Source organism: Cololabis saira, chromosome 14 (assembly GCF_033807715.1).
Source record: "Cololabis saira isolate AMF1-May2022 chromosome 14, fColSai1.1, whole genome shotgun sequence".
NCBI lineage: Eukaryota > Metazoa > Chordata > Actinopteri > Beloniformes > Belonidae > Cololabis > Cololabis saira.
The window spans coordinates 31258229-31281764 of record NC_084600.1 but is presented as its reverse complement, the minus strand read 5'-3'; the positions used below and the strand labels follow the sequence as shown (position 1 = coordinate 31281764).

The window sequence follows — 23536 nt, the reverse complement described above, 5'->3', positions numbered from 1 at the left end:
ACGAGCCGGGGCGCGCTGAGTAGGTTCTAGTGGAAAAGGCCCATAAATCTAGCTAGCATACTAACTGTGCATATAAAAGCTACTTAATCAGATTTTTATAAACTTTCACATTTTATTAGATAAACAATTTCCAAGTCCAGGAACTCCCAGGAACTCTTCTTTCACAAATTTTTGACTTCACAAAATTCTTAATTTGTAAGAGTGAACTCAGAAATTCAGAATTCATAAACATCTGAGTAATCTCTCTCATATCACAACACGATCTTTGCTCGTGAACACACTGAGCCATCAAACTACACCTAGCTAGTTGACGCTATCTGAGGGAGCACATTTTAGAAAAAAAATAATTACAAATTCAGAACTTTTTTACTTTCTTAACTCGTAATTTAAAAGAAAGGGAAAAAAAAATCCTTGCAACTTAAAAAATTTCCAAGGGAAAACTCAGAAACTCTTCACAGTGGAGCACTTCAGATATTCAAGTAGCTCCACTAGTCCAGGATCCTGACGCTGAACCCGAACCTCCGGTTCCCCCTAGTCGCTCCAGCTTCTATTCATCTATGTCTCGGACAAAAAAAAGTTAAGACTTAAAATTATTTACTAAGCCAAACCAATACATTTTAGTCCTAAAATGCCTTTTTGTTCCAGTATGATCAGATTTACATGAGAACCATAATTGTATCTCCTGAATAAACCAAACAGGAGAAAACAGGTAAATTAGCTTTAGGTCACCAGTTAGCGCGGCAACTGCTCCTTAGCTGTTGTCAGAACTCAAACTCCTATGACATCTTAATGTTTGTAATCTATTATTTCTGAGATTTCACCAGATATTTTCTTGACTATGAAAGGGAAGAAAAGGTGGATGACAAAATCATTTTAATGCTGTTGGGTTTTCAAAAAAGTAAGTGTAAGTTTAACAATAAGACAGTGGGCGTGAAATGCTGCTAATTTATCAGTCAACATCTAAAACCTGTACTTTTCTGGTTGGACATTTTACTGAAGCTGTTTTCTGAGGTGTTGAAGTCTGCAGAACCAAAACAGAAAACCAACACCCTGTCAAAAATAAATAAAAAGCTTTGATATTGTTCCTTTTGTCTTTCTGTTTTAAATCCTTTCTGCACAGCAGATTTCCAACTCTGAGATTTAACCGTGTCCTTTAAGGCATCAAAAGTCAAATAAAACATCAACGGAGAAACATTATCAGTCAGGGGGAATGTGAAGTTTGAGGAAGGTCTGAGGAAACGTTGCATGAACAGAGTGATGAGGAACCCTGCAAAACCACATGTGGGGATGCATTCGTCTGCTCACCTTAAAAAGGTCAAAGGTCAAAATCATGTCCCGCTAGTGAAGTAAATCCAGATAGCTAACAGGATCTGAGCCATCTTGACAGTCGAATAGGATCAACTGAGGAGGGACAGGTGGCGGGAAGAAGAAAAATTATTGGAGAAAAAAAATAAAAAAAATGTTTGACTTATAAACGCACTTCTTTATTCATAGACGGAATCTTAAAAAAGAACATCTGAAATTCTGACTGTATGAACTAGCAAATAAAATCAAATCTGAATTTGATTGTATAAACTGTCATTAGAAAAAAATATGACATTTTAACTTTATAAATTTGAAAATTAGAAAAAAAACTTCAATTACTTTAAATCTAGTAAATATTGAAAAAGAAAAAAAACAACTTGCTGAGAGATTAGAAACTATGACTTTATCACCCAATTCTTTTGTTTTTAAATTGTGATTTAATAAACTCAACAACTTTGCTTAAAAAAAAAAAATGATAGTAATGGGAAATTGGGACATTATAAATTCACAAATCTGTGAGAAAGATGCCTTCACAGTGAAGTACTTAAGATGTTTAATCAATTTTCTTTCTCCACTATCCTGATTCAGAAAACTGATCTGGTAACTTGGGCGCCGCCTGGTGGCTGCAGGAGCTCGATGCATCTGTGCAGTCTGCATGTAGAACAGTTGAGGTGCAGAATGACGAAGAATAATCAAAGATTTTATAAACTGCTGCTTGAGACCATCGGTCTGGAGGGTTAGGTCACATGACCTCCAGGCTCTGATGTCAGAGCCAACACACACACACACACACACACACGCACACACACAGACAGTGTTTTCAGTGACAGGTGGGACTGACGGGAATGTACGAACACTCGGGCGAACAACAGCATCACTGTCTACCGGCCTTCAGCGCAGACTCAACTAGACGCCACCGCAGGACCGCTGCTAGCATGATCGCGTCATCACGCTCGGGTCACGTGATCTGACAGACCAGGACGAATGAATTAAATACTAGTAATTGATTAATCTCTAACGAGCTCAGGCAGTTTAAGACCTTCATGATTAAGACGTCCGAAATCGTTGTACTACAAGCACATACAGAAGTCAAACTGATGAAACTACGAGTGTCTACGGGGGTTCGGGTCGCTGCGGCGGCGTGTTACATGTCTCGTCAGACCTGGATCTGGACGCTGAGCTGGCCTCAGACTGCGTGAAGCTGCCGCACGGTAGTCAGATCATCGCTGTTGCTTAATCAGCTCATCGATGAGAGGTGTTGTTCCTGAGAGCGCCGCTGATTGGTGGCCAGGAGGCACCGAGTGGTCGGACGAAGACTGGACAGGAAAGAGAGACGGGGTCGGGTCATTTCAAAATAAAACTCCATTATAAAACAAAACAGCCTTCATTTACAGACGCTTCAGTTTTCCTCTATCAAGTTCAGGTCCAGTTCTGTACAATCCCTCTCAAAGACCGCCTGCTGCGCTGCCTCGCGCTCGTCAGCCTCTTCCTCCTCTTCCTCATCGTCCTCGCGGCACTCCTCGTCGCTCTCGCTCAGCGGGCCGATGCTGGTTCTGCCCAGGCACTCGGCTGGCGAGCAGGAGCCCCGGAAGTCGCCCATGAAGTGCTCCATGCCCATGCAGACGTCCCCACCACCGCAGGCCAGGCGGCCGCCGGCGCGCTCCAGGCACTGCGGGTCGATGCTGCGAGTCTGCAAGGCAACGACAACAATGGAGAAATTCAAGCATTTTTCAATATCAAACTTCACAGTATATGTTGTTATTTCATTAATAAATCAGGTCAACCAGTCCATAACCAGTGTTGGGGGTAACGCGTTACAAAAGTAACACAATTACAGTAATGTATTACTATTTGCTGTAACGCAGTAATATAACGCATTACTAATAAATTTTCGGTAATATTTTACTCGTTACAATCTAAGTAACGCGCGTTACAACGCATTTTAACCCGTTTAGCTGTTGTTTTTTAAAGAATTCACCAACACCGCGTCCGCGAGACATCCCGACAACAGAAAAAAGCGTTGGGAACGCGGCGCGGCGGAACGTAGCGCCGCTGGACACTGTTTGTGTGGGGACTGTTCAGTGAGCAGAGCCGGCAGGGAAAAGTCAACAGTGCGGCGTGTCCGCGTGTAACTTAAATCTACCATGGTCTCAGCGTTAGAGCTCGGCCAAGTGAGGCTTTATTAATATATGGGCTTTATACATTTATTAAATATATATGAGCGCGGAGTCGGCGAGGAGCTGCGCGCGGCGAGGAGCAGGAGCCGGGCTCACAGTCAGTCGCGCTGTGAGAGCGGATTTATGGTTCCGCGTTAAATCGACGCAGGGCTTTCGCCGTAGGGTACGCAGTAGTTCGCGTAACCCACGGCGTATGGCCTGCGTTGGTGTAACGCGGAACCATAAATCAGCCTTAAACCACACCTGCAGCCCATCAGGAGGAGAGGTTAAAACAGCTGCGAGTTGTTGATTTCTGGTTCGTTTTGTTAACTCTGAGAGAAATATTGGTTTGTTTGTTAGCTTGCTGGTGTTTTTTTTCTCTCTGGGAGTTATTTATGAAGAAGTTCTGAGTTCCGTGTGAGCAGTATTCGAGTTGAGGGGGGATGAGGGGTGATGTGATGGCACCCCCCCTGAAATTAAAACGGTCCAAATCACCCCCCTGAAATAAAAACAGTCCAAATCATCCCCCCCTGAAATAAAAACAGTCCAAATCATCCCCCCTGAAATAAAAACAGTCCAAATCATCCCCCCTGAAATAAAAACAGTCCAAATCATCCCTCCTGAAATAAAAACGGTCCAAATCATCCCCCCCTGAAATAAAAACGGTCCAAATCATCCCTCCTGTAAAACTGCCATCCCCCCTTTCCATCCCTTATGTCATTTCATCAATGAATGTGGTTTTACTGCTATTTCAACATTTAGAGTCATCACCAGAAAAATAACACCAGAAAAATAACTTATTTGACAATTTTCACCTGTTTCAAGTAAATTTTCACTTGAAATAAGTAGAAAAATCTGCCAGTGGGACAAGATTTATCTTTTTTTGCTATTTTGTTGAAAGTAACTCAAAAGTAATACACAAGTAGTGTAACGCATTACAATTCAGATATAGTAATATTGTAATGTAACTAATTACTTTCAAATGACAGTAACTAGTAATATATAATGTATTATATTTTGGATGTAACTTGCCCAACACTGTCCATAACTAGGACTACTAGCACTATTTTTTGAGATTCCTGTTCCAGAATGACAGCTCAAACTGAAAATAAGAATTGAAGAATTTATCTAGTATTAAATAATCCTTCGTGAACCACAGTGCCCCCTAGTGGTCAACCTGATAAAATCTGCAGTAAATGCCAGTGGCCACTTGGAGGCAGCAGACTACATCCAGCTCACAAAACTATCACAGCAATGTAAATATGTCCAGTTCCTCTCCTGACCACTAGGATCTGGATCCAGACCCGCAGTTCTTTCACTGACCTCTAGAGTCCAGATCCAACAGTGAGTTCATCTTCATCAACCACCAAGGTCAAAAGGTTAAAAGGTCCAACTAGGGCTGGGTGATACATCGAGATTTTAATATATAATCGATATATTTTCAAACGCGATATGGTACGAGACAATATCGTTTATATCGATATAGGTTTTTTTTCTTTTTATGATTTTGTTATAGCTTATTTTGTGACAAATTGACTTGAATGTTTTATTTGAGATTTGCACAAATGTTTTGTTATTTGCACAACTGTCAACCTCAGTGGAAAAGTCTCCCTGTTACTGTCTACATTGTATTAATTGCACAGTGTATTTTAATGTAATTGTTATGCAGGAAAGGGATATTTGTTTTATTTTTATTCTATATATGCAGGCAGTTTATTTTTATTTCATTTGTTTTATACATTTTTATATTGTGCAGACCTCTGTTAATAAAGGAACCTGTGTGACATTTTGTGTGACACGAGGCTTTGTATTAAAACTGACTGTTTTTTTAAGGGTTTGCCTCAGAAAAAAATGAAGCTAACAGAGATGCTATGCTATAATGCTTTGGGGGAAACCCCAATTATGTTATATTCCATTACAATTATATTCACAGAAAACATATCTATATATATCGAGTATCGCCATTCAGCTAGAAAATATCGAGATATGACTTTTGGTCTATATCACCCAGTCCTATGTCCAACTTTACAACAGAAATAAACATATTTACAATCTGGCACAAAGAACTGTTTTGGTCTCCATTGTTATATTCCTCATCCACGACAACTGTACGGGGCGGGGGCTGATGATCACCCACAAATACTTCCATAATAATTAGGGGCATGTTTTTTTATTGTTTTATTTTCTCACCGTTTGATTCTAGGGTGTGAAACAGTTAGTAGTCATCATGTTAACTACTTAGTAGTCAACATGATAACATAGTTGGTGAACTTGATGTGTGCTGTGGATGCAAAAGAGCATATTAGCCTCGAATCAGAGACAACATGGCGCTGGGTTGGCCTGAAGAGTCCAGGCTGGACACCTGAAGTATACAAAGTACGATGTCCGCTGATTGGCTAGCTGCCTTTGACTGGAGGCTCAGAGCTGCCAACTGTAGCAGCATTTGAGTGAAGGAAAAAGCAGCAAACTGACTGCAGTATGAATGCTTCTGCAACATCCGAGATAACAGATAACCTTGGTCGCGTGGCTCGTAACGGATAGCTGCGTAGTTCAGCCAGATATCAGTCAGGACTCTGGACTCTAAAGGAGGATGGAATTCCATCAGAACAAATGTAAGGTCACCCGTTTTCATGATCTGAGAATCACAAAAATAACTAGCTTGTGGTAAGTGTAGGGTGTACAAAATGAAGTGGACACACCTTCACACACAGGTTCTCTGGAGAGTAATATGAAGACACTACATTTAAGAACAGACTCCGCCCCATCATGGTTAATAATTCCAAGTAACTAAAGTGATGAAAGTTGAACAGTAGTTGTTGCCACTTTATTGCTAGCAACAGTTTAACAAGAGGGACATAGCCCTTTAATTAGCACAAGGCCATATCTAAGGAACCATTTGACTGATAGCTCTACGAAATCTTTGCAGCCAATACAAAACAATGGACGTTTCATAAAATCAATGCCACATCAGACATGATCTAATCAGAAAAACCTAAATATTTCCTAGGTATGCCAATAAGGTAGGGGTAAAGTTCAACCACTACAAAAAGAAACTATCTGAAAGAGCAAAACAGACTAAAGGCCAATCCCAATACACCCCCTACTTTCTACCACTAGCCCTCACTCACTACCACTAGCCCTAAAAATGAAGCCACAAGGGGTAGGGCCCTTGTAATCTTCCCTAGGGATTGGGACACTTGCTACGTCACTGCATGGTTTACGTTCGGGTACGTAAGCGACTGCGTTGTTACGTTTGCACATAAGTTTTAATTTCCGCTGTAGTGCTGTTAATATGCCACTTTATTAAGTTTTAATATTTTTTCAGGCGTAAAAGTAAACTTTAAGATCCCCAACCTGGGCTCAGTTTATCCAAATAACGCCTGTTAAGAAATTTGCTCCGATGTTTCCGGAGAAGAGAATAGCCGCCGCCGATTTGTGGTTCCGCGTTACAACGCAGAGCCTACGGCGTAGGGTACGTGGCGATGCGCACCGTACGTGTGTGTCGCCACGTAACCTACGCCTTATGCTCTGCGTTGTTGTAACGCGGAACCATAAATCAGCCTTTATTCTGGCGTGATCTTCGCAACAACGACCAAGCGAGTGATTATGTACATTCACTGAGTGAATATTATGAAAGTAAAATATATATTTCTCGCTAGAAATGTAATCAAAACACATTTTTATGCAGAAACTAACTCAAAATATTGATTTTATTCACTAAAAAATAAGAAATGTCCGCCATGTTTTTTTGTTTGATTCAGTCTGCAAATGATGACGTAAAGCTTTTCTAGCCTTCGGTCGGTGAGTCAGCATCTGAAATCCCTCGCTGTGAAGGGGTAGATTCATACACACTACCCCTACATGCAAAGAGGAATTGGGACACCACTACCCTCACAGGAACGCGCAAAATTTAGGGCTAGGGCTGAAAAGTAGGACTAGGGGGAGTAGTGGGACTGGCCCTTAGTCTTGACCATAAAAGTGAGGAGTTACAAGCAGCAACACCAACATAAAATCATTACACTAAAAATAAAATAACATCATTAAAGCCTCAACAGCCACACTTGAATCGTTGTGTTGTCACACTTTGTACTGATCCCGATGAATAAATAGCACACTTGACATCTGTATTTATTTCCGCTGGTCGTTAAAAGCAGTGATTAATGACTTCTGTACGTCATGTTAGGACTTAACATGGGGTTAAACTCGAAACCTCATCTCCGACCAGAACTTCCCTTAAGAAAATGTTTGTCCAAACAAGCAGAAAATCTGAGCGTGCTCAGAGTGTGTGGTACCTGGGTCATCTTGGTGAAATCGAGGACGGGGCGGGCGCACGGCCTGTCGGGGTCTCTGCGCCTCTTCAGGCCTGGTTTTAGCAGCAGCAGGTCGCAGGGCTGGGAGTGGCAGCGCGGTAGCTGCGGCGGGAGGCTGCGGCGGAGAGAGGACGGTGTGCTGCAAGCTGAGGATGGCGAGGCGGGCACCGGGCCGCCCGCAGAAGCTCCAGCCACCGTAGCGCCACCTGGTGGGCGCGCTGTCGCTTGGTTTGGCGCTGGAGGAGGAGGGAGGAAGGTGGAGGCTGCTGAGTCTCTGATTAGCACGGGGGAGAGGGAGAATCGCCTCTGAGGGGGAGGGGGCGGGTGCAGAGGGGAGGGTGAGGAGGAGCAAGAGGAAGGGGAGGGAAAGAAGCAGCAGCAGGCCCCCCCCCCTGCCGCTGCCTCGCTGGGGTCCCAGGGGAAGCTCCAGGGCAGCGGAGAGTCCGGCGACAGCGCCAGGCTGAAGAAGGTGGGGCTGGATGACGAGTGCAGCGACGAGTTCAGAGACGAGCTAGGGGCGCGGAGAGGACAGGCCCCGCCCCCTGCTGCTCCCATCCCTATACCCCCCCCTCCCACTGCCACGCCCCCACCTGAGACCCCTCCCCCCGCCCCGCCATGGCACTGCTGGCGGCTGACGGGGGTCCAGACCCGCGAGGCGCTGGGCCGCCACGTGTAGCGGCAGCGGGACAGATCCTCGGGCACCGACAGCGAGCGGCAGTGCCGTTTGGGAGGCGGGGGAGGAGGGGGAGGGAGTCCTGGACCCGGAGGGCCCCCTGCCGCCGCTCCGGGGAGGGACAGCTCTGAAGCTGAGGTGCTGGGCGCCAGGGGCCGGTGCTGCTGCGGCTGGGAGGGGCCCCCGTCCAGGGGGTCGCCCCCCTCCTGCAGGTGAGCATCTGGGGGCACCAGTGGCACGGGGCCGGGAGGGAAACTAGAGCTCAGTAACCCGCCCTGCAGGCCGGACTTGGAGGGCGGGCAGAGCTGCCAGTAACTGCTCTCTGAGAGGACAAACAACACGGACACAGAAAAACACCAGCACCCTTCATTAAAGACGGTAACGTACACACAAGACCTGTCACAACGGCGTCTGCTAACACACTCACCAGGCATCAAGCCATCTGGGGGCCGGCACTCAGGGAGGGTTTTTGGGTCCAGCAGGGACTGAAAGACAAAACACACAGCAAGAAGTAGTTTTGAGACGCTCGTAGTAGTTTGAAACCTAGCCTGCTAGCTAGGCTAGTTACCACGTCAGAGCTCCGCCCCCTCAGTCATGATGTTTCCCATCATCATAGTTGGCCATGTTTCTAGAAAGTTCTGATGAGTCGATAGACATCTGCCTTCCGGCAGAGAAATAACTGAAACAGATCTGAAGGCTCGAGGAAGGTGAAGAACCCCAAACATCTTGTTGTCTTGCATGTCTAATATGTCTGACGTCTTCTTGACCCTGTCCTGGATAAGCGGACGTTCAGTCCCTTCCTCTCCTTGGTTCCTCCAGAGTCGTTCCCAAGTTCAAGTGCCACTACATGTGCTTTCAGTGTTCATGTTGAAAAGAGAACAGGAACCACAGCTGGCCAGTTGCTTACACGCCAGAACCCGCAGTGTCGCACAGCTGGCTACCTGATGGATAGTGGTCCACTTAGGGCCTGTCCCAATACTCCCCCTACCCCTTGTTTTCATCCCTTCCCCTAAATTTTGCGCGTTCCCGTGAGGGTAGTGGTGTCCCAATTCCTCTTTTCACCTAGGGGGGAGTGCACATATCAAGGGCGAGTGGTTATGAATCTGTCCCTTCAGAGCGAGCGTTTTCAGATGCACCCTACGGATCGAGGGCTAGAAAAATTTCCCAGAATGCTTTTCGTCGTCATTTGCAGACTGAATCAAAAAAAAAAAAGATGGCGGACATTTCTTATTTTTTAGTGAACAAAATCTATATTTTGAGTTAGTTTCTGCATAAAAATGTGCTTTGATTACATTTCTAGCGAGAAATATATATTTTACTTTCATAATATTCACTCAGTGAATGTAATCACTTTTTTGCCCGTTTTGGCAACCTAGCCGGAATAAAGGCTGATTTATGGTTCCGCGTTACACCAACGCAGAGCCTACGGTGTAGGTTACGCGGCGCCGCGCACCCTACGCCGTACCCTACGCCGCACCCTACGCCGCACCCTACGCCGCACCCTACGCCGCACCCTACGCCGTAGGCTCTGCGTCGATTTAACGCGGAACCATAAATCAGCTCCGGAGCCGACAGGCAGAAATCCCGAAATTTTCGGAGCAAATTTCTTAACAGGCGTAGCTACAACTGTTAGATTTCATCTATTAAACCAACATTTATCTTCCTAAATGATTTATTTCAGCCAGCGGTAATTCTCAACAGAGCTGCAGGTTTCTCCTGGGGACGACGGCGCAGGTTGACCTGGCGATCACGTCTGTACTCCGGATGCTGCTGCTGCTCCCCGGTCTCATCATCGCCGAAAACGTCGGGTCAAATTTCTTAACAGGCGTTATTTGGATAAACTGAGCCCAGGTTGGGGATCTTAACGGTTACTTTTACGCCTGAAAAAATATTAAAACTTAATAAAGTGACATATTAACAGCGCTACAGCTGAAATTAAAACAGCTTTTGGCTCTCATCTTCCTGAGGGTTAGGGATGAAAACGCAGGGTAGTGGGAGTATTGGGACAGGGACCTGGGAAGATTTCAAGTGCCCTAAAATCTGTCCCTTCTTTTTTAGGGGTAGTGAAGAAAAGTAGGGGGTGTATTGGGATTGGGCCTTAGTCAGCTGGACTGGTCCTGGACTGGTCAGGGGTAAAGGTGGCTCAACCGGAGGACCCGTTGCACCAGATGTTACGGTACCAAGATGTGTCAGATGAAAAGCTGGAGGCTGTTGGTATTCAGGTTAGCCTTGGTACCAGCCTTCACCCAGAACCAGAGGCAGCTGTTTTCCACTGCTTTGCTAAGTTTCATCCAGAGAGACCTCCTAACCAGTCCAGACCCAGTCACAGCGGTCTACGACCAGAACAAGACATTTTCTGTTGAATAACAATGAATATCCTCTCAGATGGCAGTTTAGAGCGCAGACGTTGAATTCACTTGGAGGTTTTGGAACAAATACAAACCCAATTACTTGAAAAGTTTCTAAAGTTGTCATTTATGTGAACAAAACACAACCTTTTCAGCATCTACATGGATACAAAAGAGAAAAGAAGAGTCGAATATACTTGTAATGGGATTCTGGAATATTGTACAGTCAGCAGAGTAACTGATCAGTTTAAACTGAAGTTTGAACGAGGTCTAAAGCTGGATTAAAAATGACTAAAGGTTCTTTATGTCTTCACAGACGGGCTGGGTTTATTATGGGCAGGCATCAGCGTGGGCACAGGTGAGGATGCAGGTGCGACACTCACCAGGTAGGAGTCCCCCGGCTGAGCAGGGTCGCCTTCCAGAGTCTCCTTCCTCACGGCCTCCAGCAGCGGCGTGACCACAGCATGGTGGCGGTGGAGGAGGGGAGAGGAGGCGGGGCCAGGAGGAGGAGAGAGCAAGGAGAAGATGGGAGCAGGAGGAGGGAGGGGAGAGCTGTGTCCACCTATGTGTCCGTCGGTTTGCTTGCTGGCAGGGAGAAGAGGGGGAGGGGCTGAGGGCTGGGACTCCTCCCCTTTACTGCCTCAGGGCCACGTAGCCCCTCCCACTCTCACATGGACATCATCAGTCAAAGTTGCACACCTGGAGAGGAGTAATATTTAAAATGATAATAGTTTTCAGTAAAAACAATCTATAAAGAAGAAAAACTGCAGACGGACAAGGATGAAGAAGTGTCCATAAAAAGATGCAAAGAGGCAAGAAACCACTACAACAAAACAAATATACCATGGGGGGGGGGGGGGGGGGGGGGGGGGGATTACCACAAGGAAACCAAATTTTCCACAAAACCAAAGCAAAACATCCTCTAAACTAGGGCAGGGGATCGATTCAAATGTCAAGAATCGATTCGATTCCGATTCTTAAGATTCAGAATCAATTATCAAGATTTGATTCGATTCTATTCGATTCAGATATTGATTTGGGTTAGTGTTATTAAAACTGTTGTTTGAGCTGTTGCATGAATTATATGACTGTAGTTATGCAACATATGAATACTAGTATTATATTGAGAATAAACAGCAAGTATCGGCAGCTAATGATGCTGTAAGGACCAATCAGCTCCCAGAATGCTGATAGAACTGCTTTCAGAAACATCATGTGGGTCAGAATTACCAAACAGATCCAGGGAGGAAACAGAGACGGATGAAAATTGTTTCTATTTTTTCCCAGATTCCGTTTTTATTTGTTCCATTTTCGATCTATTTTGGTTTTTCATTTTTGAGCATTTGGTTTTTAGCATTTTTTGAAAATGTAACCCCAAGACAGTATATAAAGTAATGAAATATAGACAATTTATGCAATTATAACCTAACACTTTAATGTTTTCATACCTTTAAACATATTTAAAGGCAAAAACATGGCACCAGTTATTCTCATGTCCAACAAAACATTCCTTTTTTGGGGATAAACAAAAAAATAACCAAAAGTTGTAATGTAATGATGAAAAAAAAAAAATCCATAAATAAATAAATAAAAAACAAAAAAGAAATAAATCGATCTTTAGACATATGAATCGATTTTTAGGAATTAATATGAGAATCGATTTAGAATTGGGAAGTCAACAGGCCTACTCTAAACCTAATAAAATCAGCAGACAGAGCTGTGATACCACAAAAGGTGCAAAACTGGAGTACAAGGTGTTGCAAAGAGCTGCTACAAAACCACAAGAAAGAGATGCAAACAACCTCTGCAAATCCACTATGAACCCCAAGAGCTTACAAAACATCCACAAAGAGGAAGCAAACTGGTGCAAAACTACTACAAAGAAATGCAGAACCACAACAAAAAGTAGTAGTAAACTTCTGGCAAACATACACAGAGGTGCAACACCACCCCAAATAGGTGCAAACCTGCCACAAAGAGTTGGAAAGCCACCACACACATCACTTAACAGGTCAAAGTTTTAGCTGTGAGAGTAATCTGCCCCCCCTTGTGGGGCGGCAGAGGTCAGGTGGTAGAGCGGGTCGTCCAATGATCGATCGGTCGGCGGTTCGAATCCCGCTCCGTCCCAGTTGCTGCCGTAGTGTCCTAGGGCAAGACACCTTACCCACCTTGCCCCGTGTGAATGTGTTTGAATGTGTATGAATGTTTGGTGGTCGTTGGGGCCGTTTGGCGCGATATGGCAGCCACGCTTCCGTCAGTCTGCCCCAGGGCAGCTGTGGCTACAAACGTAGCTACCACCACCGGGGAGAATGTGTATGAATGAATAATGGTCTAAGTGTAGCAGTCTGAGATTCATTGAATGTAAAGTGCATTAAAAGTTGTTTTTTTTTTTATTTGATTTATTTTATTTCTGTACATGTAAAAAAAAAAAAAAAAAAGAAACAACACTTCATGAGAGGTTTAAGAAAACAAAACAAAACAAAGAATGTCATCCTTTAAAAGTTGCTATCTTGATTTACATGTGCCAAAAAAGGAGTAGGAAGAAGTGTAAACTTATTTAGTCCTACCCCCATTCACTGATCATTTAACCTGTATTTATAAATATTCACACACTGTACTCACACTGCTAAATAACAGTATTATTATTATTATATACTGTAATTATACTCACACACATACTTATACATGCATACATACATACACATAGTTGAATATTTCTATATATTTGTACCACATGCCCATATAAATACCTATATAAATATACTTATTTACACTATACTGTATCTGCTCTATATCTATGTATATATCTACTTACACATACATACACATATAATTAGCTTCCCATTTCTGTACATAAATATACACAGATCTACCCGTTCATCCAATAGTGTTATGTCAGGCCCCTAACAGCCGCTAAACGCCTTCCTCTTTGTACCTCGTGAGAATCGTGTTTTTATATTTGTTTTTAAACTGGTTAATGTTTGGACATTGTTTTAATTCTGAATCCATTCTGTTCCATAGTTTAACTCCACTGACTGATATAGAAAATCTTTTCATTGTTGTTCATGTTCTGCAAGTCTTAAAATTTAGAGAACCCCTTAAATTATACCCCCCCTCTCTGTCATAAAACATTTGCTGTAAGTGAGATGGTGATAAGTTGTTCCTAGCTTTATACATGAATTGTGCAGTTTGGAATTCTACTATGTCAAAAAATGTGATTATTTTAGAATTGAAGAATAATGAATTGGTGTGTTCACGAAAACCAGCCTTATGAATTATCCTTATGGCTCTTTTCTGCAGTATGAATAGTGGTTGCAGTGAACTTTTATACGTATTTCCCCAAACCTCTAAACAGTAACTTAGATAAGGCAAAACTAGGGAACAGAACAGAATGCGGAGTGATTTATTATCCAGGAATTCCTTTGCTCTGGCCAGAACTGAGATGCCTCTAGATACTTTGTTGTGGATGTTTAATATGAGATTTCTAGCAAATCTTGTCATCTATAATTACCCCAAGAAATTTTGTTTTGTGTACTGTTTTAATGTTTACACCCTCAATCTGTACCTGTGCTTGATTGTTTTTATTGTTTCCAAATACCATCATTTTTGTTTTGTTTAAGTTTAATGATAACTTGTTATTGTCAAACCATTTCTTAATTTTGTCAAATTCTGAGGTAATATTGTCCAAAAGTTGCTGTAAATTCTCACCAGAATAAAATATGTTTGAGTCATTGGCAAATAGTATGAATTTCAGTATTTGTGATACTTTACATATGTCACTGACTGTCAACAGTTTGTCCAACTACAGAACCATAAATCCGGATGCACGGGTGTCACAATGGGTGTCACCCAGGGGTCAGTACTGGGTCCACTTCTCTTCACCATCTACCTCCTACCCCTAGGTTCAATTCTCCGTCACCATGGGGTCCATTTTCACACTTACGCCGATGACACTCAGATATATATCTCCTCCAACCCCACCGCTGCCATTCCTCCCGCTTCCCTCACCACCTGCCTACACGACATCAATACCTGGATGAGCAATAACTTCCTAAAACTCAACGGCAATAAAACTGAGGCTCTTCTCATCGGCTCCAAATCCACCCTCACCAAGTCACAACCCTCTCCCGCCCCTCCCATCATCATCGACGGCTTCCCGGTACCCTTTTCCCCCCACGTCAAGAGCCTCAGCGTCATTCTGGACAATACACTCTCATTTGCACCTCACATCCACAACATCACCCGGACTGCATTCTTCCACCTCCGCAACATCTCCAGACTTCGTCCAGCACTGTCCCAATCCAGCACCGAAATTCTGGTCCACTCATTCGTCACATCCCGTATCGATTACTGTAATGCTCTCCTCACTGGCCTCCCAACCAAACTCACCAACAAACTACAACTCATTCAGAACTCGGCCGCCCGGATCATCACCCGCATCAAGTCATCTGACCACATCACCCCCGTCCTTATCCAACTCCACTGGCTCCCAGTCCAATACCGTATCATTTATAAAAACCTCCTCCTCACCCACAAAGCCCTGCACAACCTAGCCCCCACCTACCTCTGTGACCTACTGAAAGAATACACCCCCTCCCGTACCCTCCGCTCAACCTCTGCTGGACTTCTTTTCACTCCCACCTCACACCTTAGCAGCATGGGTGCCCGAGCTTTCAGTTGTACGGCACCCAGACTCTGGAACTCCCTCCCCCCACACATAAGACAAATAGACTCCATCACCACCTTCAAAACGCAACTCAAGACTCACCTGTTTAAACTTGCCCATTCACTTTGACCGGTCACCACACACTACCTCCCACCATACTGTTCTGTTATCTGTACTGTTGCTCCTTGATTGTCTAATTGTATGTATTGTGTATGTGTGTATGTATTATAATTTCTACTGTATTATTATTGTATTTCCTTTATTGTATTGTTTTGTTTTTATTCTGTAAGGTGACCTTGGGTGACATGAAAGGCGCCGTTAAATAAAATGAATTATTATTATTATTATTATTATTATATAGATGATATACAGTTTAGGACCCAACACTGACCCCTGGGGGACTCCACACACAATGTCCAAACATTGTGACTGATTTTTCTCCCATCTTCACAAATTGTTTCCTGTTCTTTAAGTAGATTCTGACCTACTGTGCACACCCCCTTATCCCATATAGTTAAAGTTAAATTCATTATTATTATTATTATTATTATTATTATTACGGACAGAACCGGTTGTTGGATGTAGCCAAGGTGAATTCTGGGGTCAAATCAAGCTAGATTTTCCAGGCTGTTGAGGAACAAACCTAACCTAACAAACCTAATCTAAGTTAGATGCTGGCTCTGAACCAGAACTCGAAGCACCTAAGACGGGTCCAACGCCACCACAAGATACAAAACGGCCCCAACATCAGCCTGGGCAAAGACACAGATTCATGAGCAACGCATCTTCTGAAAATGCTGAATTTATCCCTGATTCTGCCATAAAACGCTTCTAATTTCTAGAAGTCAAATATGACATCTGTCAACAATCCAAAACTCACTTGTCGTAAACTTCACCCCCTCAGATTTGTCATGGATGTGAAATTAAACAGTAGATCCCAAAAAAGTTAGATGTTTATTTCAGCTCTCAAATTGGAGATTTTAACATGGGAGTCAATGGAGATTAACTCTAGCGGCCAGTTGAGGAACTGCAGTCAATCTCAGTTCAGAACAACCCTCAATCCGGAAGTTAGATGCTTGGCGCTTGGTCAGAAATCGCAGCTGATCAGTAACATCTTTAGCGAGTTACTCTGACATTTATGGATTAATGTAAGACTTGGAATAGTCAATTGTATGAACATACATAAATGAGTTTATGCTAGGCTTTGGTTAACATCCTGACATGCAAAACCTGACCAGGATCACATGCTAAAGAATACATCCACCGTTGAACCCCAATGAATCATATTACTGATATCAACACGTGTGGTGACTGTAATGTTTCATTTGTGCCAATTGTGTGTCGGAGGAAACAAACAAAAAAAGCAGTGCAAACAGACTACTGAAGGAAAGTCAACATAAAAAAAAGAAAGTTCTTATCTTTAATTGATGTTATTGACTACGGACATCATTTTCAATACTTTAAGGCCCCGTTTACACGTATCAAAAACGGTGGTGTTTTCATGCGTTTTGGCCGTTCGTTTACATGAAAAACGGAGCTCAAAGTCACCAAAAACGATGATTTCTGAAAACTTCGGCCAAAGTGGAGATTTGCAAAAACTCTGTCTTCACGTTTGCTTGTAAACAGAGGGAAACAGACATTTAGGCTTCATTCAGAACGTCACATTATGCGACAGAAACGTCACCAGCGTCATGTGTGCGACCTGTGTTTACAATTTGTTTGGCCACTGTAGTTACTTGTGTCCTTTGTTGATGTTTTTTTCCAGGATTCTAATTGGCTAGCATGACTTTATGCTTCTCGTTACACTGCCCCCTGTAGGTCTGGCATGCTCATAGCATCCCTTAACAGCGTATTTATGCAGGTTTGTGTAAATTATGCTATTTTTCAAAATGTAGAGGGGGAAATATCCGTTTTTGTAAACGTGGCCTAAGAGACTTGTGGAGACCTGGATGACAAGCTGATGACGACCACTAATTAGAATCGGGTGCGATCATGAGAGGCAACACCTAAACCCTGCAGGACAGGGGGTTCCGAGGACCGGGGTTGAAGACCACTGTCCTAGACAACACACGAAATGAGGGGACAGGATCAAGGCAAGATACAGATCAAAGGCCGAGTCTGTCTTGTTTCAAACGTTAACTGATCGATCGGCAACCGATCGGTATCGGCCCGATAATCGGTTTTGATTGGAGATCGGAAAATAATAGTTCAAAGCAGACCGATCAGATGACGTTTACAACAACAAACCGCCACAGGAAAGCTTAAGCTACACTTATTTTTTGTACTCTTTTGAGTCTAAAGGCTGAGTGATGGTTCTGCATCAAAACGACGCCGTGCCTAGGTATCACTGACGCATACCTCCCAAAAATTGTAACTACGCGTCGAGGCGACGCAGACCAAACGCAGACGAGAGGGCTGTGATTTGTTCACTTGGTAGCAACGCATTTCCGGTTTCCGGTTTGAAGCAGTCGTGAACTTTCAGAGCTCTTTTCCTCGTGTATGTGTGATATTTTTTTGTTTTGGTTTTTTGCACAATAGTTGTCCTTATCTCTTTGATTCACTGTGACCAGAAAAGTCGGATAAACCATTCAGGAAAAGATCGCGAACTAGCGGTCGTGGGGGGTACTGCACCACGGCGTCACGGCAACGGCGTCACGGCAACGGCGTCACGGCAACGGCGTCACGGCAACGGCGTCACGGCAACGGCGTCACGGCAACGGCGTCACGGCAACGGCGTCACGGCAACGGCGTCACGGCGACGGCGTAGGCTCTGCGTTGGTTTGACGCAGAACCATAATTCAGCCTTAAGTCGTCTCTAGAGGGTGAAATATTGCATATTGCCTCAGCCTGCAATAAAACAGATAATTCATGATACTTTCTCATCTCCTAATTTTGATACAATAATACAATGTTGTCTCATGTGTACATGAAACACTATTGATGAATTTTTGGATTTCACGCTGTGATCGGTGATCGGCAGATACAGATTTTGGAGATCGGTTGTCGGTGATCGGCCCTCAAAATCCTGATCAGTGCATCTCTAGTCGGCCGCTGTTGCTTCTGACTTGCCTCTGCTCACAATTACGGTTTCCTTGGCTAGTAGAAGCTGCATAGCCCAGTTTGATTGGCTGGAGCATTTTCAACTTTTGAGAGATCAACACCTCCACAGACAGGTCCGCAACTGTTGACGTTCCTCCATTCAGATGTTGACTCCCGGGACATGTCCATGTTTGCGTGTGCATGCATGCATGCATTCATGCATCCATGCATTGATGGCTGTGCATGCATTGATGGGGAGGGGCGGGTGCGGGGCCCCCAAGAACACGGAGACGGCCCTGGCCGCCGGGCTGTCTCAGGCCGCGGTTAGCTCATGGCTAACGCCTCCCTTCATTCTCAATGAGGCATGCTACCACGCTAACGTGCAAATACCCCGGTGCAGGTCCGGAATAAATCAGAACATGCCACCGGGCCGTGCAAGCGCTGTGCCCGGGCGGAGACGGGGGTGAGCCGGGCTGCAGCGCTGCAGCCGCGGGGCGGCGGAGCTCCAGCCCCGGCGGCCGCTGCAGCAGCATCCCGGCGGGGCTAGCGGAGCCGGGACCCCCGGACCGGGGACCGGGGACCGGGGACCAGGGACCGGGGTGGGGGGGCTTACCTGCGGTGGTGAGGCGGGCCGGGGCTGCAGGGCCGGCGGACGGAGCCGGTGCTTCAACCAGCGGAGCGCCGCTGCTCTCGCCTCCCAGCCGGGGCCAGTGCGTCTCAGCGCGGCTTCACCCGCACAGCCGATCCGGCAGGTTCCGGACAGACCCGCAGTCCGGTCCGTCGGTCATCACAACATAATTATAAAAAGATAAAAAAAACACCAAACACCTGCGCCTACACGCCTGTGAACGGCGGGCATTCATAAATAACATTTACGGTGCCAGCAGGAGGAGGAGGAGGAGGAGGAGGAGGAGGAAGATGAGGAGGAGGAGGAGGAGGTGCAGCTTCACCTCATCACCTGCCTTTATTTTATCTTTTATTTTATTTTCTTTCATTCGGTTCTTCCCTAGAAAATCGCTGGAGATATGAGCATAAAATCCCACACAAACAAACAAACATACAATAATAATTCTAAAAACCGAGCGCGGGGCATGATGGGAGTTGTAGTCTCTGGGCTGACAGCAGCTTGTTTACAGCGGCGAGGAGGAGACACGCTGCAGTTAAAGGACAAAGCCACGAGACTGCAGCAGCGCGGCGCTGCACTAACACCCAGCACTGACATCCAGTTATAACATCCAGCACCAACATCCAGCACTAACATCCAGTATCAACATCCAGCACTAACATCCAGTACCAACATCCAGCACCAACATCCAGCACCAACATCCAGCACCAACATCCAGCACTGACATCCAGAACCAACATCCAGTACTGACATCCAGTTATAACATCCAGCACCAACATCCAGCACCAACATCCAGCACCAACATCCAGTACTGACATCCAGTTATAACATCCAGCACCAACATCCAGCACTAACATCCAGCACTGACATCCAGAACCAACACCCAGCACTGACATCCAGTTATAACATCCAGCACCAACATCCAGCACCAACATCCAGCACCAACATCCAGTACTGACATCCAGTTATAACATCCAGCACCAACATCCAGCACTAACATCCAGCACTAACATCCAACACCAACATCCAGCACTGACATCCAGAACCAACATCCAGCACTGACATCCAGAACCAACATCCAGCACCAACATCCAGCACTAACATCCAGCACTAACATCCAACACCAACATCCAGCACCAACATCCAGCACCAACATCCAGCACTAACACCCAGCACCAACATCCAGCACTGACATCCAGTACCAACATCCAGCACCAACATCCAGCACCAACATCCAGCACCAACACCCAGCACCAACATCCAGCACCAACATCCAGCACCAACATCCAGCACTAACACCCAGCACCAACATCCAGCACTGACATCCAGTACCAACATCCAGCACTAACATCCAGCACTAACATCCAGCACTAACATCCAGCATTAACATCCAGCACTAACATCCAGCACTGACATCCAGCACTAACATCCAGCACTAACACCCAGCACTGACATCCAACACTAACATCCAACACCAACATCCAGCACCAACATCCAACACCAACATCCAGTTATAACATCCAGCACTAACATCCAGCACTAACATCCAGCATTAACATCCAGCACTAACATCCAGCACTGACATCCAGCACTAACATCCAGCACTAACACCCAGCACTGACATCCAACACTGGCATCCAGTTATAACATCCAACACCAACATCCAGCACCAACATCCAACACCAACATCCAGTTATAACATCCAGCACTAACATCCAGCACTGACATCCAGCACAAACATCCAGCACTAACATCCAACACCAACATCCAGCACCAACATCCAACACCAACATCCAACACTAACATCCAGCACTAACATCCAGCACTAACATCCAGTACCAACATCCAGTACCAACATCCAACACCAACATCCAGCACTAAGATCCAGCACTAACATCCAGCAATAACATCCAGCAATAACATCCAGCACCAACATCCAACACTAACATCCAACACCAACATCCAGCACCAACATCCAACACTAACATCCAACACCAACATCCAGCACCAACATCCAACACCAACATCCAGCACTAAGATCCAGCACTATCAACCAGCACCAACATCCAACACTGACATCCAGCACCAACATCCAACACCCAGCACCAACATCCAGCACTGACTTCCAGCACCAACATCCAGCACTGACATCCAGCACCAACATCCAACACTGACATCCAGCACTGACATCCAGCACCAACATCCAGTACCAACATCCAGCACTGACATCCAGCACCAACATCCAACACTGACATCCAGCACTGACATCCAGCACCAACATCCAGCACCAACATCCAGCACTAACATCCAGCACTGACATCCAACACTGACATCCAGCACTGACATCCAGCACCAACATCCAGCACCAACATCCAGCAATGACATCCAACACTGACATCCAGCACTGACATCCAACACTAACATCCAGAACCAACATCCAGCACTAACATCCAGCACTAACATCCAGTTCCAACACCAACATCCAGTACCAACATCCAGCACCAACATCCAGTACCAACATCCAAAACCAACATCCAACACTAACATCCAGCACTAACATCCAGCACCAACATCCAGCACTAACATCCAGCACTAACATCCAGCACTAACATCCAGCACCAACATCCAGCACCAACATCCAGTACCAACATCCAAAACCAACATCCAGCACTAACATCCAGCACTAACATCCAGCACCAACATCCAGCACCAACATCCAGCACCAACATCCAGCACTAAGATCCAGCACTAACATCCAGCAATAACATCCAGCAATAACATCCAGCACCAACATCCAACACTAACATCCAACACCAACATCCAGCACTGACATCCAGCACCAACATCCAGTATCAACATCCAGCATCAAAATCCAGCACCAACATCCAGCACCAACATCCAGTATAAACATCCAGCATCAACATCCAGCACTAACATCCAGTACCAACATCCAGCACCAACATCCAGTATCAACATCCAGCATCAAAATCCAGCACCAACATCCAGCACCAACATCCAGCACTAACATCCAGCACCAACATCCAGTATCAACATCCAGCATCAAAATCCAGCACCAACATCCAGCACCAACATCCAGCACTAACATCCAGCACCAACATCCAACACTAACATCCAGCACCAACATCCAGCACCAACATCCAGCACTAACATCCAGCACCAACATCCAGTATCAACATCCAGCATCAAAATCCAGCACCAACATCCAGCACCAACATCCAGTATAAACATCCAGCATCAACATCCAGCACTAACATCCAGCATCAAAATCCAGCACCAACATCCAGCACTAACATCCAGCACCAACATCCAGCACCAACATCCAGCACCAACATCCAGCACCAACATCCAGCACCAACATCCAGCACCAACATCCAGCACCAACATCCAGTACCAACATCCAGCACTAACATCCAGCATCAACATCCAGCACCAACATCCAGTTCCAACACCAACATCCAGTACCAACATCCAGCATCAACATCCAGCACCAACATCCAGTTCCAACACCAACATTCAGTACCAACATCCAGCACCAACATCCAGTACCAACATCCAAAACCAACATCCAACACTAACATCCAGCACTAACATCCAGCACCAACATCCAGCACCAACATCCAGCACTAACATCCAGCACTAACATCCAGCACTAACATCCAGCACCAACATCCAGTACCAACATCCAGCACCATCATCCAGCACCAACATCCAGCACTAACATCCAGCACCAACATCCAACACTAACATCCAGCACCAACATCCAACACTAACATCCAGTACCAACATCCAGCACCAACATCCAGTATCAACATCCAGCATCAAAATCCAGCACCAACATCCAGCACCAACATCCAGCACCAACATCCAGTATCAACATCCAGCATCAACATCCAGCACCAACATCCAGCACCAACATCCAGCACCAACATCCAGCACCAACATCCAGCACCAACATCCAGTACCAACATCCAGCACCAACATCCAGCACCAACATCCAGCATTAACATCCAGTACCAACATCCAGCACTAACATCCAGCATCAACATCCAGCACCAACATCCAGCATTAACATCCAGCACCAACATCCAGCATCAACATCCAGCACTAAGATCCAGCACTAACATCCAGTATCAACATCCAGCACCAACATCCAGCACCAACATCCAGTACCAACATCCAGCACTAACATCCAGTTCCAACACCAACATCCAGCACCAACATCCAGCACCAACATCCAGCACTGACATCCAGCACCAACATCCAACACTGACATCCAGCACTGACATCCAGCACCAACATCCAGTACCAACATCCAGCACTGACATCCAGCACCAACATCCAACACTGACATCCAGCACTGACATCCAGCACCAACATCCAGCACCAACATCCA

The 23536-nt window shown here is 45.2% G+C and overlaps 1 protein-coding gene across 1 annotated transcript; it reads right to left on the bottom strand.

Moving 5' to 3' along the window:
* Nucleotides 1–1686: 1686 nt before the first annotated feature.
* On the bottom strand, nucleotides 1687–19368 carry fam53c (family with sequence similarity 53 member C). Its single transcript, XM_061739135.1, has 5 exons — nucleotides 19111–19368; nucleotides 11176–11491; nucleotides 8872–8929; nucleotides 7754–8766; nucleotides 1687–2995 (listed from the first exon to the last, which is right to left on the bottom strand). Exons 3-5 carry the CDS (start codon nucleotides 8876–8878, stop codon nucleotides 2705–2707), a joined length of 1311 nt encoding a protein of 436 aa, XP_061595119.1. The 5' UTR covers nucleotides 8879–8929; nucleotides 11176–11491; nucleotides 19111–19368; the 3' UTR covers nucleotides 1687–2704.
* Between the last annotated feature and the right edge of the window lie 4168 nt (nucleotides 19369–23536).

Coding starts and splice junctions, on each gene's coding strand:
- fam53c (XM_061739135.1), bottom strand. Junction 2,996..7,753: donor ATTTCACCAAGATGACCCAG/GTACCACACACT, acceptor GTTGCCTTGCAG/ACTCGCAGCATCGACCCGCA.